At 38.9% G+C, this 21,108-nt stretch overlaps 1 protein-coding gene across 5 annotated transcripts in view; it reads right to left on the minus strand.

Annotated features, from left to right (window-relative positions):
- Nucleotides 1-21,108, minus strand: part of HDAC9 (histone deacetylase 9) — a 717,483-nt gene that overhangs the window by 477,966 nt on the left and 218,409 nt on the right. For 3 of the 5 annotated variants that reach the window (XM_006832234.1, XM_006832235.1, XM_006832233.1), the window contains one exon: nt 5,913-6,227. In XM_006832234.1, the coding sequence (XP_006832297.1) occupies nt 5,913-6,227 (315 nt within the window). Of the gene's footprint in view, nt 1-5,912; nt 6,228-21,108 lie in introns of those variants that run through there. The other 2 variants (XM_006832232.1, XM_006832231.1) reach the window with 1 other exon arrangement.

The following is a 21,108-nucleotide window of genomic DNA, read 5'->3' on the forward strand; positions in this document are numbered from 1 at the left end:
GGACCATTATTGTAAAAGACTAAGATAAAGAACCCACCCAAAAGGGAAAAACAAAACAAAACAAAAAACTATGTATATAATTGCTGATCACTGGGATGTATGGGATGAGAGGAGGGGAGGGAGGGAGGGAAGACAGAGCACAGGATAGGGAATAGACACAGGATAGCTTGGGTGCTGGGGTGGGGGTGGGGCAATACACAAGAAGGAGGAGGGGAATAGAAGAACAAGGCGGATGGGAGAACAGCTTGGCAGGTTGCATGGGCTAAGTGGGGCAGAGGTAAATGATAATGTATGCACAACCTTGGAACAACAGGGCTTCAGGATACAGGGATTGAGGCATGGTTTGAAAGGGTAAAAGAAGGGAATAATGTTAAGATGCTTGGCTGTCTTTTGAATCTTACTTTCCCTTGCCTACCATTGTGAGACACTTGAGGTGGGAGGGGAAAGGAGTAGCCAGAAACACCACAATAGAAAGTTTGTAAATCCATCTTCAGCGTATAACTGATTGGAATACCTTAAAGGGAACTAGAAATTGCCCAGTGAAAGAGACCTCCTGTGGAGCTTTTGCATTGCATAAGACCATAGGTGGAAACCAGAATCCCATCCAGAATTGTCTGAGGTGGGGAATTTCCACTGGAAAGGATGAGTAGACCAGCCTGGAGTGGCTAGAAGAACAGAAGATACTTCGTGAAGAAAGTATCTGAAACAATAATGGCAGTATGATTGATTACTACAAGAACAGGTAAGCTGTTCGCCGGGGAGCCATCAAGGCAAGTGGCCCGGTTCCCTCAGAGCAAACTCCCTTCTAAGATTAAGACTCAAGGGGAATACATGAGCAGGCATGTGGTCTGGCTGGTGACTACGTTGGTCACCGATAAGGGGAAGCAGGGGGCGGGGGAAACAGCAATGAAGTTGGGATCTAAGTCTGGCCACATTCAATAGACTCCTGTGAACCCGGGTGGAGACCTGGATGGCCAGCAGTTATGGCAAGACCCAAGGACTCCTGGGCCCAGAGACGGTGACATGGCCACAGAGGACTAGAGTAGTGAGTGAAGCGTCCAGCTGATATGAAGTGAGGGGAGATGCACAAGAATACCCACACTTGCAGATAGTACCCACTTGACCTGGCTTCAATGGCTGGATGATCAGAACTCAACTAGAAGAAGAAAGAAAAGGGAAGAAAAAAAGAAAGAGTAACCCACTACAATCTGATGAACTTTACTTATATGTATGCTCAAAAAAGAAACACATCTTTACAGCAAAGATCACTCCCTCCCTCTCGGTACACAGGGTTGACAGGTATGGTCAACTTAGACATTGGCTACTCAAAATGGGCGGGGGGACTATGAAGGCAAGAAGTGACTGGCTTACAAGCTTTCAATAGGGAGACTAGTTATGGATGGGGCAGGGGTAGGTAGAAACTCCACCAAATTACTTCCAATCTGTTGGGACCAGGCTGGCAAAAGGAAACGGGGAAAAGATTCTTGTGGTACAATAGTGAATAATTGCCATCAGGACTGAATCTGAGGCTAGGAAATGTAGAGGTAGATGTTTTTTGACAAAAGGAGGGGAGTGATTGATTTTGCAGCCCAGGATCGGAGGTCCCTGGGATCATCAAGTGAGAAGAGCAGAGAGAGTGACCCACTCCTGAGAGGCAGTGATGCCAGAGATAGAGACAAGGGATGATGACGTGGACAGATGGAGTGACTAGGGACTTGGGACTAAGGAAGGGAGTGGGGCTGTGTGCCGGGGGGTGGGGGTGAGGGGGGGCATGCTGTGGGGTGTATCCTTTGGTTACTTGATGATGATGCATGGAGGGACTGTAATCATTGCAATGAAATGAAATATGATAGGATGAATGTAAAACTGATGCTCTCTCATGTAAACCCACAAAATTTACAATAAAAAGTTAAAAAAAAAGAGATCAAAACCAAGTAATTTGTCAAAGCTCACAATCTAGAAAGTTATTGCTGCCTGATTTGGAATAAAGTTCACATTTTGAAAATGGAAAAAAAAAAGTCATTTTATGTTGCTTTTTGGAAGTCACGTGGATGGTATAAAACCATTATATAATTGCTTTCCCTAGCTGTTTTGAGTAGTCCTGGTGTAGCATTGTAGGATAAGCACTGGACTGCTAAGCCCAAGTCAACAGTTCAAACCTACCAGCTGTTCCTTGGAAACCCTATACAGGGTCTCGATGAGTCAGAACTGACTCAATGGTATTTAACAACAATGACAAAGCTATTTTTAAAGCTGTTCTTGTAATTTTATTGCCCAAAGAAAAATTTCAGGAAGCTATGAGTAGCATTAAAAGTACTTTCAAAATTGTGGCCAAATGTTGACATTTTGGCATAATAAAATGATAATCATTTTAATATTAGTCAATAATTACACCTGCAAAACTCAAAACACTCTAACACAATAATGGTGTTTAACATATAAGGAGCTATTAAAATTAGGTGAGGGATATCAAATAGCATCAAGTAACTATGTTTATTAACCTATTAAACTGAATACACAGTAACAATACTACGAAGCATTGACTGATAAGTTTTACTACCAACACATCAGAAGGAAAGTAGAAAATGTTATGATCCACATAATATATGGAGTCTTGGTGTGGCACCATAGGAAAAGCACTTAACCAAAAGGTCGGTTTGAACAGCAAGGTCAATGGTTCAAACTCAACAACCACTCATCAGAACTGACTCAATGGCACTTAACAACAACATGTGATACATATGGTACAGTCCGTTTTACCCTGAGTTGAGCATCGTGTTTTCGTGTTTTTCACCTTGGTATTACAATAATCATTACCATATAAAGGGAGATGCGTTTTCTTTTCTCTTTAAGTTTATGTAGTGACTATGCTTACAGGTCAGGATCTCAGCCTAACAGATATAACTAAGATGATATATGGAGAATTATTCATTTTAATAGTTTTGAATGCTTGTTATATTCAAGGGATCATAAGCTTTTTTAAACAATAATTTTAAAGTGGAGACAAAGTTCATCACTGGCATCTGTTTATATAAATTCTTATATTTAGAAGTTGATATTTTAATTTAAATATCAAAGGCGATAACAGGTCATAAAAAAGACCACACTGGGAAAATGAAAATGTAGCAAATTTTACATGTGTTTGCTATTAGACACTGGTTAATGTGAATCATTTAAAGTCATTATTGTTGAACTTATTATTATTAATGGTATTAAAAGTAACTGCTTAAAATACCTTTATTTTTTGGTTGCAACAATGAATGGCAATATATTTTGGTGTATGAGAGCTAATGGACAAGTTTCAACTTCAATTAAATAGATCAAGTTTACACAAAGCCAAATGTATGAAAAGGGATCTTTTAAAAAAAACTTTATTTGAGAAAGGAAGATACTTATAACAGAAGGCAAAAAGAGACACATACAAACAATATATTTACAACACAAAACAAGAGATCACCTTTAAGGGTGTAAATTATAATAAATACAGTAGATTTTCCAAGGAAGAGACACTTATCATTTAGAGCTAAGATTATTTAAGTCCAGCTTTTCCTTTTCACTGGTTGCAGGTAGTTTCTTGATTAAATTCAAAAACTATCAAATTCAAACAACTGAAGTCCACCAACTGTACTGATGAAGCTCTTTCAAGTGACATTATAAAAAATAGTTTTTTTCTGTTTGTGATTACATTTGAAGTAATATTATACAAAAGTCTGCTCAGCCACATGTTCCTCCCCAAATAAAATGTATTTTAAAAGATGCACTATCCCTTTTTTTTTTTATGAAATTGAAATAAGACTTTGAAGGAAAATGAATATATATGAGATGAAAAATATAAAATTTTATCTTAGGTATGCCATATTTTTAATGGAAAACAACTGACAAAAAGTCATTTTAATACGAAGGAATATACGAACCAAAATATATTGGTGATAAGGAGTGTTGCCTATTATATATAGTTGTCAAATTATCAGGACTTTCATTATATGGAAAAGTTTTAAAATGTATAATTTCTAGTTATGCTAATTTAATTTTCATGGAGACTTTTTAAAAAAGGATAATGTATCTTTAGCAGTCACATGTTTACGAAATATTTTTAAATGTCACAGAAAAATGTAAACAACACGTGCCAATAACATACAGTTGAATAATGACTACATTTGGCAAAATCGCTATATCTCCTTTGAAACAGGATACTATACCTTAAAACACCTCGGATTTAGAAATATATATATGTATATTTTAATAGAAAAAACTCACAAAGATTCTAGGTCAATTTGGATTATCCATATTAAAGGGGACTTAATACAATGAATCTTTAACTAGCTTAACAAAAGTAAACCTATAAAACAAGGTAAACATATCAAAAGGGACTATGAAGGAAATGTTCCACTGAAAAGCTTCCTTAACAATTTCCCTACTTGTGGTGTTATTTTCTTAGACAATAAATCAATTCATAGAGTGCCCTTTAAAAACAGAAAGAGTAAAACACTATCCTCAGATTTTTTTTTTCCTACATTCCTCAGTACATGAATCACTTGGACTTCCTGTTTCCACAAGGCATTTCCTGTTCAGCCTCAAAGAATCACTTTTCTGTAGGAGAACAGCAGGAACCTGACAAAGAACTGACTTAAATAAACATTGTCTTCGGTTGCCTTCAAAGTTGTTTAGACTTTATAGCATCAAAGGGCATGGTCCTTATGAAGGTGCATTATGTACAAGCAAATTCTTTTGTCCAAACTAACTCCCTATTTTCTTATTTGCCAAAGCGGTATGTTATATGCCATGTTGGTGTGAAACTATCCTTGAGATCTTATCGGTAATGATCATAAAATGTGATACACCTTCTTTCAAAAGTGATTATTTTTTATTTCATATCAGAGAATAATCATACTGTTACTGTGTTTTCTGCAAGAGCAGATAAAACATACTATCTGATTGGACCACTGTGCTGCACATAACTTCTTGCCAAAGTCTGCATCTGCTTCATTTGATCTTTTTCGATGGACAATGTCATCCAATAACACAAGGTTAAAGTAAAATGAGCAGTGCAATGTGAAACTTGATGTCATCTTCAAAGTAGTGCTACAATTTGCATCTATAGTTGAAGCCACCTTTATTCGCAATAGTTTCAATTGCTGTCTACACACAAATCTAGGATTACTGGCATGACAACCAGAACATTTCTACTTAACAAAAATAGAGAGGAAATAAGGGGCAGACTACCTTTAACAGTGTTCAAGACTGTAGTATGATACATTATGTACAGTGATATGAAAATTACAGTTAACATATCCAAAAAAAAAAAAAAATCAAAATGAATAAATGCTTCATTGATCAGACTGGGGAGCTGTATCCAGCACCAGCAGTCAGCGATCTCAACAGAGAAACTAAAACAACAATGAGTTTGTTTTTCCTTCGTAGTAATTGGTGTGGCAGGCTTTGGAATGAATATAAAGCCTATTAATTACTTGGATATTTATGAAGCATAACCTTAGTGTAACAGGTATTTCCTTACCAGTAGAGTTTCAATAAGAAGCCCTTATGGTGCAATGGTTAAGCGCTCAGCTGCTAACCAAAAGATCTGCAGTTCGACCCCACCCAGTGGCTTCATGGGAGAAAAGACTTGGTGTTCTGCTCCCAGAAAGATTACAGCCTATGAAACCCTATGAGGCAGTTCCACTCTGTCATATAGGGTAGCTATGAGTCAGAATTGACTTGTTTGCACCCAACAATATCCACAGAGTTTTGCTGAAACTTTGATATCTATATAGAGATCTTTATAGAGAGAGATCTATTTATAGATATATACATCTATTTGTCTTGGAATTCTTAAACACTAAAATCAAACCAGTCAGAGCTATAAACTGATAGGAAATAAATCCATTTACTAAAACCTGCAATTCATTTCATGTTCAAATAATGACTTTAATTACAAATCCTGGAGCTAAATCTTTGCCTATTACCTGTTGCATAAAAGGAGCCTGCTCCCCAGATTCCATTTCCTGGATCTGAGCATCTTCATCACTGTCCACTGGTTCTTCCTTGACCTTCACAGCCCCAGCTTGTCCCAGTGTGTCATCCACACAAGCAATGCTGTCGCTCCTAGAGCTGTTGCCACTAGAGGGCGCTCTGTCTTCCTGCATCGTCTGGTCCCCTTGAAGCTCTTCCTCTGCCTCCTCCAGGTGATTGCCTGGTTGCTTCAGTTGTTCAATAGATTTCGAAAGCAGCTAGAAGAGAGTTATTAGGGGTTCAAAATTCAATAGTTTTTGGTGGTGACAGACGCAAAACACAGTTTGATTTCTAATGACTAATTCATTAATCACTGTATTTCAATACTGAATTTCAATTTCAGAATGGACTTCAATGCAACAAGTTTCCTTAGTAAAGAAGCAGTCCCATCATTTCCACATAATATTGGCGTGGTAGACAAGAAAGGAGGTCTTTATGTTTTTTATTTTAATGGGTTTTGTTGTTGTTGTTAAGTGCCACTGATTCGGTTCTGACCCTGTAAAGGGTTTCCATGGAGCAGTGAGTGGGTGGGCTTGAACCGCCGACCTTGTTGTTCAAACGACTTTGCAATCCAGCACATTAACCCACAGTGCCACACCAGAACTCCTCTTTAACGCCCTTAAAATCCATCCACTGTAGTAGAATTGATTCAGACTCGTAGAGATCCTATTGGTTTTCTATAAAGCAAATATTTATGAGAGCACACAACCTCATCTTTCTCCCAGGAGCAGCTGGTGGGTTTGAACTGCCGGCCTTACAGTTAGCAGTTCAATGCTTATCCTACAACACCACCAGGTCTCCTTAAAGCCATTAGAAAATAGGGGGGAAGAATATACAATGATTTTTCCCCATGGAAACCCATGAAACTTTCACAAGTGCTAGTTTCACTTAGACTCCTAGTGTGATGCTGTAGGATCTGGACTGGACTGTGAACCACAAGATTGGGAGTTCAATCCCATCAGCTGCTCCTAGGAAACCCCACACAGGGATCACTATGGGTTGAAACTGACTCGATGACACTTAACAACACCAAATTTTTCTTAGACTGTTTAATCCAAATAAACCTGGGAATATTTTTCAAAAGGGGAAAGAGAATAATGAAAAATGTCTTCAGTCTCATTTTTCAACAATTTTTAAACACAATACAAGTTAGAAACATATATATGAGGGTAAGTCAAAAAAGTACTGCTACAAAGTCATAGAAAACTTTACTAAACAAATCTCAAAATGTGAAGCTCTGGCTTTACCATATATCTTCCAACTATGTCTGTACATTTCTGAAGATGGTTTGTTTTCACCTCTCTTGCCTTTTCCTAAAGAACTCTGAACTCTGATTTATACGTCAAAACAGCAGTTTGGACATCTGTGAGGGACTCAAATTATATTCCTTTTCAAAGTACTTTGAGGTTGAGGAGCAAAAAGAAATCTGAAGGAGCAAGGTCAGTTATGTAGGGAGATGGGGTAAGGTTTCTCAAGGAAATTCTCTTAGGAGAGCCCTGGAAGAATGAACATTGTCGTGGTGGGGAAAAACAAAAAAAATAAAAAAATCCTTAGTGCATTTTTCTGGTCTTTTTTTTTTCTTTCACCATTGCAGTTTTCAATTTTCCTAAAATTCTTTGTAATAGGTCCCAGTGACAATCTTTCAAGATTACTCTTTTGAATTTCAAAAAAAACAATAGTCATCACCTTCTGAGCTGACCTCTGCACCTTAAATTTAACTGGTACATAAGATACCCTTGGAAGTCACTGTTTTGATCGGACCCTGTTTTTTGGAGGCATCCTAATGATTCTAACACAAGTGTAATACTGAGAGAACCTGTCTGCAGGTATCCACTGATCACACAGGCATGGTTGTTTAGTTTTGTTTTTTGGAATAAATCAGTGCATGTATGAACCGGAGCCTAGTTCCAGTTGACTTACCATCAAACTAAGTCTATCTTGTCTAATTTTCTTGTACTTATATATAGTTGAATGATGAAGCATTTTATTATAAATACTTCTATATATTAAAGTTCTGAATTTTAAAAAGGGGCAGGATGAGGATGGCAGAACCTGGCAGTGCTTAGTTCTGGTGGACACCGGATATTTATGAGTGGGAACTAACTACATGGTACTTAACAACAACAAAACATTTTCTGAATATGTTCTCACAGTTAAGTGCCACTGAGTTGATTCCGACTCACAGCCACCCCGTCTAGGGTTTCCAAGGAGTGGCTGCTTGATTTGAACTGCTGACCTTTTGGTTAGCAGTCAGGTGCTGATCGTACACATGGAAATGCAATAATAGGAAGGAAACAGGAAGTTACCTTGCATTTGAAAATGTATTATTTAAAACTTTGATTTTATAAATGAAATCATACTAAATCTTAGAAGGAAATGAATTAACTACTTAATGATTAAAACATAATTTACAATACATCTAAACTTTAAAAATAGCAAAACACCAAAGTGCAAAATCTTAACTGGAGAAAATTCTTAAAATGATTATCACTCACATAGGCCCTTTGTTTTACTTGACAGTGATCCTATTGACTGATCCTCTGCAGTTCTTGAACTGTGTTTTCAAGAGCAGAATTTTCTGCTGAGTCAGTGCCTATGTAAGCAACATGCCAATTATCCTAACAAGCCCCATACTTAGAACACAACCACTAAAAGCATGAAAACAGATCTTTTGATGTAAACTTCAAGTTTGCTTCCCACTCACACCTAACTAGATTCTTAAGCCTAAACACATGCGTTAAAGTTGAACTCCATAGTACTCAAACTCTGAAGAGCCACCTTGACCTCGTTAGGGTTATGGATGGTTTTCCAGGCCAAACAGAATCACATGGCCTACATACACTGCCAGCCACCAAAGCGCTTTACTTTCGCTGGAGGTAAAATTATTGGGAGTTTTCACTAATTTGAGCAAGAAATATTTCTTGAGTGCCAACCATGTTCAAGAAGCCATGTTAACAAGCACTAGAGAATTCACCATTAGCCTAGCCTTATGGAGGTTATGGTTTAGGAGTTCAGAAAGTCATTAAGCATATAAAAAGATTTATTCTTAAATTTATATATTGTGTAACAAATTGGAGTGGTGGTGGTTATATGCCGTGGAGTCGGTTCTGACTCATAGCAACCCTGCATAGGGTTTCTGAGGCTGCAAATCTTTATGGGAGCAGAAAGCCTCACCTTTCTCCCACAGATGGTTGGTAATTTTGAGCTGCTGACCTTGAGGTTAGCAGCCCAACTCGTAATGCTACCAGAGTATGTTCCCCAAAATACAGGCTGTAAATCCTAACATCCAGGCCTGTGTTTATAATCCACTTGAGAGAGGTTTCCTTTGTTATGTTCATAAAATAAGATTAGTGTAGGATGTGTTTGTGGCCATCTCAAGTGGCATGGTGCTGATGTGGTGCTGTAGGAGAATGTGTTAGACACCAAGGTCAGTTTGAACTGCAAGGTTGGAGGTTCTAACCCATCAATCGATCCTCGGAAACCCTATCCAAGGTTGCTATGTGTTGGAACCAACTTGACGGCACTTGAAAACAACACCACAACAAGCAAGCAGAGACAGGGGAAGAGATATGTCAAGTCACATGTAGATTACCCAGGAGCAGAAACTAGACAAAAAGAACTTTGTCGAAGACCAACAGAGAAAGAGGTGCTTCCCCAAGCTAGAAGCGGCAACATGAATCCGAACTTCTAGTCTCTTAAACTGTAGGAAATGATTTTCTGTTTGTGAAAGCTACCCATTTGTGGTATTTCCATTATAGCATCATATGTTAATTGTGTGAGATTAGTATAGGGAGTATCTTGAGACAATTTCTACTGAAATATAACGAGAATAAATGTAAACCAGCCAGCTGATCTGGAAGAAGAGGAGAGTTGCCAGGTCAACATGAGGAAATGTCCAGGAGCAGAAACTGAAGGAAGGGTCAAGAACTGCCCCAGAGCTGACAGAACAAGAGTGATCTCCTACAGCCGACACGCTGAATTTGGCGTCTAATGAATTGCTAACCTCCTAAATCATACGAAACAGATTTCTGTTTATTAAATCTACTCATCTGCAGTATTTCTGTTATAACTGCAATTGTTGTGTGTCAATGAGTGGGTTCTGACTCATATGGACCCTGAATAGGATTTCAAAGGCTATAAATCATTATGGGAACAGATCGCCTCATCTTTTTCCTGAGGAGCAGCTAGTGGATTTGAGCTGCTGATACTGTGATTAGCAGCCGAACACGTAACCCACTATGCTAATAACTAACAAGACAGACATATGGCGAGTGCTTCAAAGACATAAATGTGGAGTGTTATCGGAATATGTATCAGGTGGTAAGGTAGTGGGTGGCAGGACTGTGAGCAGAGGTTCATTGAGAAAATGATGCGCTTAGGCTAAGACTGTTGGTCAGGGAAGCCTGTCAGTGCAATGGTCAAGCACTCAGCTGCAAATCGGTTTGCTCCTGTAAACCTATGGGGAAACTGTTCTACTCTATGTTGTAGGACTATTTAGGGATCAGAATTAAATCAAGGGCACACAACTACAACAGGTACAAGTGAGAAGTGGGGTAGGGGTAGAAACAAAAGTGGAGAAAATATCTGGTTTCAAGGCACAGTGAGTGATACATATGATTAGAAAAGGACCTAAGGCATTAGAAGAACTGAATGAAGTCCAGTGAAATTTGACCACAGGAAGCAAGGGGTAGAATGCCAGAAGATGGTAGTGAAGAGAGTGACAAAATTAATACTACATTTCAGTGGAAACTTAGAATATCAATCTCAAGTGGAGATTGTCATAAGATAAACTATAGGTCATAAGATAAAGTATTTATATATATATATATATATATACACATTTATTTATTTATATGAACTGTTGTTGTTGTTGTTAAGTGCCCTCGAGTCGGTTCTGACCCATAGCGACCCTGTACAGGGTTTCCGAGGGTGTAAATCTTTACAGGAGTAGAAAGCCTCATCTTTCTCCCGTGGAGCGGCTGGTAGTTTCGAACCGCTGACCTTAAGGTTCGCAGCCCGATTCGTAACCACTACGCTACCAGAGCTCCTTATATATGAACTAAACATATATATATATATATATATATATAAATCAGATATGGAAAAGCTAAGAGAACACTGAATACTGGAAGAAGTACAGTCAGGATACTGCCTAGAAATAAGGATAGTGAGAGTCTGTCTTGCATACTTTAGACAAGTTATCAGAAGGAATCAGTACCTGGAGAAGGACATCATGCTTTGGTAAAGTGAACGGTCAGAGCAAAACAAAAAGACCCCCTGTGAGAGTCACTGACACAGTGGCTGCACCACGGGCTTCAACATAGCAACGATTATGAGAATGGTACACGATCTGGGAGTGTTTCAGTCTGTTGAAAGTCGGTCAACTACGAGTTAGAACCAATCCGATGCTCCTAACAACAGTAACAATCTTTACTGAAGTAGACTGCTACATCTTTCTCCCATGGTGCACCTGGTGATTTCAAATTACAGGCCAAACAACAACATCTTGTTTCAAATATCCATAAGTAATTTTTAGGCAACTATTTGCGTTCTGCAAATAGTTCTTTTCTACCAATTTTGAATGCTATTCCAGACATTCCTGTAGTAAATGCACAACACTTTACACAGAGTTGAAATTCTACAGAAAAAAAGACAATTTAATAATCCTGAATTCTGAGTATACAATGGCATTGTCCCCATGAATAGCTGTTAGAGAACAAGAATATGCTAAAGACACCAACACACACACAAAAACCCCAAATCAACAAGATTTTAACTGAAAATCTTTCTATTGTCTGAATTTCAGCTGAGGCCACAGAGCTAAGGGCAATGGGTGACAACCACCTGCACATTCTACAGAGAAAGAGAGAGACTATCATTCTGTCAGTCCTGCAACTCTTACCTCCATCACTCATGTTCAGATTAAGTAAAAGAGCAGGCAAGAAGATCTTGTGGGAAAGAGATTTATTTGAAAGGATGTATTAGCCAGGTGAGGGAAGCTGCAAGAGCCCCTCAGAGACACTCCCTGTAAGAGAATGGTTGACAATTCATCTTCTGAATGGATGCTCCCTGAGCTGCAGAAACTCTTCACACTACTAGAGTTTAGCTAGGAAAAAGTTCATGGGCTCTTGCTTATCAGAACTGGTGAGCCAAGGACACCTGTGAGTCAAGCAAATACCACAGCAGACAGGTGTTCACAAAACTCTGCTCACAGAAGTCTCTGTGGGGACAGTAGAAAAAAACTTCATGGGTTGTATAGCCAAAGGACAGGAGCTGAGGGCCACTCATGAAGGGTCAGCCAGAGAACATATGGCCAGTCTCCAGGAATGCAATATCAGGAGTCCCTGCTTGCTGCAGGGTGACTCTGCACCAGAATCAGCTTCTGGATGTCTGGCATCACAGGGAATATCCAATAACCAAGAGAAAACAACAGACACTACCTGCTAAGTAAAGAGACTTCTCGGTCTCTGTTCCTTTTGTCCCTATTCCAGGTTCCAACATGGCCCCTCAGCTCCTTGACCTCTGTATGAGTTCTCTATTGCTTGTTGTTGTTGTTGTTGTCAGGTGCCATCGAGTCGGAACCGACTCATAGCGACCCCATGCACAGCAGAACGAAACAATGCTCGATCCTGGGCCAACCTCACCACCGCTGCCACCCCCGAGTCCATCAATGATGCCACCTGGCCGATCCATCTCGTTGGGGGTCTTCCTCTTTTTCTCTGACCCTCCACACTACCCAGCATGACATCCTTCTCCAATGACTGTATCCTCCGGACTACATGTCCAAAGTAGGACAGACGAAGCTTAGCCATCCTGGCCTCCAAGGAGCACTCTGGCTGCACTTCTTCCAAAACAGATCTATTGGTTCTTTTGGCAGTCCATGGCACCCTCAGTATTCTCCTCCAACACCACAACTCAAAGGCATCAATTCTTCTACGATCCTCCTTATTCACTGTCCAGCTTTCGCATCCATATGAGGCTATTGAAAACACAATGGCCTGGGTCAGGCGCACCCTAGTCCTCAAGCTGACATCTCTCTATTGCTACTATTAGAGAAATACCACAAGGGGATGCCTTTAACAAACAGAAAGGTAGTTTCTCACAATTTAGGAGGCTTGGAGTTCAAATTCAGAGTACTGCCTCTAGATGAAGGCTTGCTTTCTTTGCTGGCTTTGGAGAAAGGTTCTGGTCTCCTTTCAGCATGTGTAGGAGATCTCTAATATTCCTTGGAGATCTCCGAGCAAATTGCAGTCATTCTTTCCCTGGTTCTAAGAGCTTCAGAATCAAGGACGCCAGGTCCTCGCCACTCCTGGTTTTTCTTTCTTGGTGATAATTAGGTCCCCCTTTTTTTGCTCACTTCTCTTCTTTTTATCTTTGTAAGATGAACAATGTTGCAGGCCACACCCCTGAGCAAACTTCCTTTCAAGTGTTTTGCTCCTCATTGCAGAGCTCATCTTAGAGTTGATTGAATCATATTAGATCTCATCATGGGGGTTTACTACGTCTTACTTGTGGATCCTGGCACAGAACCTTAGCTATCACAACATCCTAAATCCCAATGAGCTCATCTGCACTCTACCTCAGCTCCCAACACTATCAACATACTCAAGACCTGGTCTTTATCAATAACTGAGCACTCTCCAAATCTCAGTTTCAAACATCATTCTTTTCTTTCTGCTCATCCCTGAAGTATGCTGATCTCAAACCTAGTGGATCCTCTGGTCCCTTCTCCCTATCACATTCACATTGCCTTTTGCCCCACCTCCTCCCCACTTCCCTCCTTGCTGCATTAGATTCTATAATCCACTATTAAATATTACTTTCTTGTGTATGCTTTCAAATTCCCTGCCATTTTCAACGTATGTTTTTACTTGGGTTTTAACTGAACAGGTAAAACTTCTAATCTTGGTTAACATTAAATCCTTCTCAAACCTAAGCAATTGAGTGTGCTGGGAAATAAATAACCAAATGACAATCATAATGAGTGACTCTTTTTAAATTTCTGACATAAGCCTCAAATGTGCCCTCACTGCTACCTAGCAACCCATTTTAATTTCTCCAGCTAACTCACTGCACTCTCTGCTATCCTGGACCCCATACTCTCATAGGTCTTCATTGTGTCCTGCCTCACACATTTTCTGCCCTCTTTGCTGGGATTCTCTCATTGGTACACTTTCAGTTCTGTTGCTGATCCTCAAACCAACCTCCCTGGACCTCCCACACCCACACATATGCTTGCTGACATTGGAAACACTTCAGTGTCTTCATTTCTCCTTTTCTATTCTCTTTAGAATGTATGTGAAACAGGCTTTCCTCCCTACTGTTTGACCAAAATCTCTTCCTAAGGTCACATAGATGTCAAATCCAACAGTCATTTTAATAGTAAGGGAGAAGCATTTTATAAAGGGAACTGCAAGACAAAACCATTTTGTTAAGTTCTGTCGATTCGGTTCTGACCCTGAGTGACCCTATAATGGAGTTTTCAAGGAGCAACTGGTGAGCTTGAACTGCCGACTTGGTAGTCCAGCACATTAACCCATAGCACCATACCAGGACTTCAGACAAAAAGTAGGAGCCTCATAACACTAATATTGGTACAGCCACAGACCAGAGAAAATGTTTGAGTCTTAATCTAGTGGTATGTTACTTCCCATAGATACTGAGTAAGTCAAAAAGAATCTCCAACATTGATCAAACCACAAAGGTTCATAGAATACATCACACGTCAATTTTAATAGGCAATCTTCTGAAATCTAACCTTTTAATGCATTTCTGAAATCTTGGAATTACCTGAACATCACATAATTTAGTCCATGAATCAAATGTGGTCAGCACTTACACTTCACCTACACACCTACATAGATGAAACTATATATAACAACTTTCAACATAATACTGAAACAATGCCATTTGTTCCAAACAGTGCATTTGGCTTCCTCTGTACTTCTGAGGTATTAATGGAAGTATGGAGAGAAAAAAAAAGCCAGAATGAACAATGGCTTGTTCACTGAGTAAAAAGGCCAAGTCACAAAAACATGTTATTCCAATAGCAGAATTCCAAAATGGTTACTAAAGAAACCTTTCTTGACATCAAACAGTAATTTATATTAGAAAATCGTATACACATGAAAGTTTATAGTTGTAACATTTTTAATAAAAATTTTCAAAGCCTAATTTTATAAATTGGAATATAATCTCTAAGGGAAGCCAAACCTTCCTCAAGATCACTCATTAATTTTTTATTATTACAAAAGAGAGCAATATAGCCTGGAGATCTTTATACCATTTTTGTATTGTTCTATGAAAACATCTATATTCTGATGACAACTGAATTAATATGAACGACGCACACACATCTCTCCCTAGAGCTCCAGAACTGAAAATTTAGCTGCTTCCTTCACGTCTCTGCTGGGATCTAGATTTGCTGTTGCTGTTAAGGGACATTGAATCAGTTCTGACGGAGAGTGATCCTAAATATAGGGCTACTGAGGAGTGCCTGGTGGGTTTGAACAGTCAACTTTGTGTTTAGCAATGGAGAGGAAACACAAATAATAAGAAGTGCTTATCCTACAGTGCCACACCAGGACTCCAGGATTCATAATAGGCATCTTAAATTTTAATTAGCATTAAAATAACATTATTGTTATCCCACGCAAATACATTGATCTTACAATGTGTCTCATACGAGGAAACAGAATTTCCTGATTTCAGAAAGTAACACTTTAGATATTTACTTGTTTTCCTCTCACTCATTTTTCCCCCATCCAATCCATTAGAAAGCCCCAGGCAATTCAGTCTCTAAATCTCTAAAGTACATACAGCCTTTACCTGGGCACTTTTCAGCATTTCCATTGTTGTCACTATAATCCTGCGACTGTTGTGAGTCAGTTCTAACTCATAGTGACTCAAACTTTTATAAGGTTTCCAAGAGTGCCTCTCAGGTAGGTTTGAACTGAGGACCTATGGTTAGCATTCCAGTGCTTATCCTATGGCATCAATTCCTAACGTTCTGCTACTATTTGTCTCTTGGCTCCTAACAGTTCATTCTCTTTACAACACCTTTCATAATAAATTTTGGAACATAATTTATGTATTAATTCTCTTTTTACAGTATTCCAGTAGATTTTCATAATGCTTAGCATAATATCCAAATCTTCAAAAATGAACTACAGCTTTTTATGACCTGACTCCACCTACTTCTCTAACCTCATTTCCTATATTTTCCTCTCTTTGCCAGGTACTCAAGTTAAAACAGCGTGTGGCTACCCTGTTAACATGCCAAGCTAGTTCTCATCGCTGGGACTTTATATATGCTGTATTCTATTTCTTCCAATTCTTATATGGCTGACTGTCTACCTCTTATCATTGATGTTTCCCCTCCATTATTATATTCTTAACACATTTTCTTTATAGCCCTTAGCATTGTCTGACATTCTATTGCTAAATTTGTTTACAAAAGTCATTGTTTATGCCCTCTATTAGAATAGAAACTACAAGAGGGCATGGGCTATTACTTATTATTTTCTATCTCTAAGACCCTAACATGTTGTGTAACACCTAGCTGAAGTCCTGATGTGGCTCTATAGTATAAGCACTGGAATGCTAATTGTAAGGTTGGTGGTTCAAACCCACCAGCTGCTCCTTGAAAACCCTAGACTGGGTCACTATCAGTCAGACCCAACTCAACAGCACTTAATAATGAAAACAACACTCTGCACCCTAAAAAATATATGAAAAGTTAATGCAGAGTAGCAATTTTGAAAATAAAGAAAATAGTTGCAGTGGTCTATCAATGGGAACTGTCAGAAAGGTAACATGGCTTCAGTTGCTGTTGTTAACTATTGTCGAGTAGGTTCCGACCCATAGCAACCCTGTACAGGGTTTCCGAGGAGCAACTGGTGAGCTTATACCACTGACTGTGTGGTTCGAAGTGATCTTACAGTCTAGTGCATTAACCCACAGTGCCACACCAGGACTCCCTGGTTTCAGGAAAGGAAGTGAAATGAGGGCTATCATGACTCCTGGCAAATGGAGCTTGACTGAAAGCTGAGAATACCAGAAAGATGTTTGCTGATATTTTCTTGACGATGCAAGTGTATTCAACTGTGTTGTTGTTGTTGTTAACTGCCACACAGTCAGTATCAACTCGTAGCAACCCTATGCACAACAGAATGAAACACTGCCCGGTCCTGCACCAAACTCACAATTCTTGCTATATTTGAGCCCATTGCTGCTGCCACTGTGCCAATCTATCTTATTAGGGATCTTCCTCTCTTTCTCCACATCTTCATTTCATCAAACATGATGCTCTTCTTCAGACAATCGTCCCTCCCATAATATGTCCAAAGTATGAGAGACAAAGTATGGTCATCCTGGCTTCCAATGAGCATTCTGGCTGTACTTCCAACACAGATCTGTTTCTTCTTTTGCCAGTCCATGGTACTTTCAATATTCTCCTTCAACATCATGACTCAAATACATCAATTCTTCTACAATCTTCCTTATTTACTGTCCAACTTTTACATGCATATAAAGGTATTGAAAATACCATGGTTTGGGTGAGGTACACCTTAGTCTTCAAACTCTCATCTTTGTTCTTGAATACTTTAAAGTGGTCTTGTGCAGCAGATTTGCCTAATACAATATGTTGTTTGATTTCTTGACCATTGCTTCCCTGAATATTGTTGGTTCATCCAAACAAAATGAAGTATTTAACAACTTCCATCTTTATTCCATCTATACGGATGTTGTTTATTGGTTCTATAGTGAGGATTTTAGATTTCTTGACATTGAGGCACTACTCATATAGAAGGCTGTGGTCTTTGTTCTTCATCAATAAGTATTTTAAGACCTCTTCACTTTCAGCAAGCAAGGTTGTATCATCTGCATATAGCAGGTTGTTAATGAGTCTTCCTCCAATCCTGGTGCCACACTTTACTTCATATAATCCAGCTTCTCGAATTATTTACTCAGCATACAGACTGAATAAGTATGGTGAAAGAATACAATCCTGGCATATGCTTTTCCTAATTTAAAACCATTTGGTGTTCCTTTGTTCTGTTGGAACAACTGCCTCTTGGTCTATGTACAGGTTCCTCATGAGCAAAATTAAGTGTTCTGGAATACTCATTCCCCGTAATGCTGTCCATAGCTTGTCATGATCCACACAATCAAAAGCATTTGTGTAATCAATAAAACACAGGAACTCATCTCTTTGGTATTCTTTGATTTCAGCCAAGATCCATGTGACGTCAGCAATGATATCACTCATTTCACATCCTCTTTTGAGTCTGGTTTGAACCTCTGTAAGTTCTCTGTCAATGTATGGTTACAGCTGTTTTTGTATTAGCTTTAGAAAAATTTTACTTGCCTGTGATATTAATGACATTGTCTGATGGTTTCCACATTCCGTTGGGTCACTTCTCTTAGGAATTGGCACAAGTATGACTCCCTTCTCGTCAGGTGGCCAGTAGCTGTCTTCCAAATTTCTTGACATAGATGAGTGAGTTACTGCAATGCTGCATCATTCTGTTGACATATTTTAATTTGTATTCCATCAATTCTCAGTGCCTTGATCTTTGACAATGCCTTCAATGCACCTTAGACTTCCTCCTTCAGTATCATTCATTGGCTCTTGACCATATCCTTCCTCTTGAAATGGTTGAACATAGACCACGTCTTTTTGATATACTGACTCTGTATATGTCTTCCATCTTCTTTTGATGCTTTCTGCAACATTCAATATTTTGCTCACAGAATCCTTCAATATTACAAGTCAAGGTTTGCATTTTTTTCTTCAGTTCCCTCAACTTGAGAAATGCTGAGCGTGGTCTTCCTTTTTTATTTTCTAATCCCATGTCTTTGCACATTTTTTTAAATAATATTTGACTTTGTCTTCTCAAGCTGCTCTTTGAAATTTCTATTCAACTCTTTTACTTACTCACATCTTCCATTTGCTTTAGCATCTGTACTCTGAAGAACAAGTTTCTGAGTCTTTTCTGACATCCAATTTGGTCTTTATTTTCGTTCATGTATTCTTAATGAATGACCTTTTGCTTTATTCCTGTATGATGGTCTTGATGTACATTCCACAATTCTTCTGATCTTCAGTCTTTAGTTTCTACTGCATCAAATCTGTTCTTCAAATGATCTCTAAATTCAGGTGGGATATTTTCAAGGACATATTTTGCTTCTTGTGGACTTGTTTTAATTTTCTTGAGACTCACCCTGAATTTGTATATGAGTAAGTTGATGATCTGTTCCACAGTCCACCCCGGCCTTGTTTTGGCTAATGATATGCAGCTTTTCCACTGTCTCTTTCCACTGATGTAGTCAATTCAACTCTGTACATCATGACAAATTATGAATATTATTGCAAAGAATGGAAATTCAAAAACATTCAATTATGCTCATGCAGAACCTGGACAAAGATCGAGAAACAGAGTCTTGAAGAGAACAAGGGGATAGTGTGTGGTTTAGAATCAAGAAAGGTTTGTTTCTGGGTTGTATTCTTATTCACTCTGTACACTGAGCAAAAATCTGAGTAGCTGGACTACATGAAGAAGAACACACCCTCAAATGTGAAGAAGACTTATTAACAATGTGCAATATACAGATGGCACAACCTTGCATGCTGAAAGTGCATAATCCATACTATAAAGACAGCCTATATATGGATTACACGTCAACATAAAGAAAAAAATCCTCACCACTGGACCAAAATGCAACATCATGATAAACACTTCAATGACTGAAGTTGCCAAGGTTTTCATTTTACTAGGATACAGAACACCCATAGAAGCAACAGTCAAGAACTCATATGATGTATTCATTGGACAAACCTTCTGTAAAAGACTTCTTTAAAGTATTAAAAAGCAAAGATTTCACTTTGAGGACTAAGGTGTACCTAGTTCAAGCCATGATATTTTCAGTTATCTCATATGCATGAAAAGACTGAACAATGAATAAGGAAAACCAAAGTAAAAATTGATGCCTTTGAATTATGGTGTTGGAAAGAAGACTAAATATATCATGGACTGCAAGAGGAAGGAACAAATCTGTGTTGGAAGCACGATAGCCAGAATAATCCTCAGAAGAAAACAGTGATCTACTTCGGGAAAATCAGTCATTGAAAGTCCTACGGGGCACAGTTTTACTCTGATACAAATGGAGTCAATACTATCGTTAGAATTGGCTCCAAAGTAACTGGTTAGCAATACTCTGACACTTTTTCTCCAAGACTATGAACTAAAAATTAGTATCTACATTTTGCCATTCCTGAAATAAAAATGAACTCTTTGTGAAATTTCAAAAAATGCAAGAGACAAATATGACCACCTGGAGATGGTATTGCAGAATAGAAATGCTTAGAGAGAGTTAAACAAGACTTCTTATTTTGAACAGTTGACTAAAGCTGTTTTTGTTTAAACAGCCAAATTTGCCAGAGTGGAAAAATTAGCAATTAACATCAGTAAGGAAAATCTACAAACAAAGGTCACAGAGAAATTCTGCCTGCCAGGTTGGACTTATTTCAGTTTTGTCTTTTAAATAAAAAAGGTACTTGGTGCTCTTTGTAAGTTTCTGGTAATTGACTAGAAAAGAAAGTATTCTAGTTATGTTGTTCTCTATGTGTTTTAGAACTACAATTATGACCACTGAGAAGATGGTCTGGGCTGAAACCCTTTTCTAATGTGTACTGTCACTGAGTGGCCCCAGATGCAGGGAGGATGTCTGCTTACTCTCAGTGGGGTAGCAGGGTCTCTCTTTGGCTGAACATCTGGAGGTGATCCTCCAGCAAAGTCGAGCTGTTGCCTTGCTGGCTAGAAAACACAAGACAAAACATCTGTGCGACAGATAAAACATGCAAGCCTGTGTGAATCACTGCTGAGGCCCCATCTGTAAAACGCGTCGTGTGCCATTTGTCTGACATCAGGTGAGTTACTTTGGAGGGGAACCCAGCTGAGATGAAGAAGACGACTGCACAGCATCTCCTCCTTTTATCTGTGCTCTAACTCATCTGTCAGTGTGTCTCTATATTCTCTATGCTACTGTACAGCGATTGTGCTGAGCACAAAGAATGCTGCAAGCAGTCTATCGTTA

This window comes from Chrysochloris asiatica, unplaced genomic scaffold (genome assembly GCF_000296735.1).
Source record: "Chrysochloris asiatica unplaced genomic scaffold, ChrAsi1.0 scaffold00006, whole genome shotgun sequence".
Lineage (NCBI taxonomy): Eukaryota > Metazoa > Chordata > Mammalia > Afrosoricida > Chrysochloridae > Chrysochloris > Chrysochloris asiatica.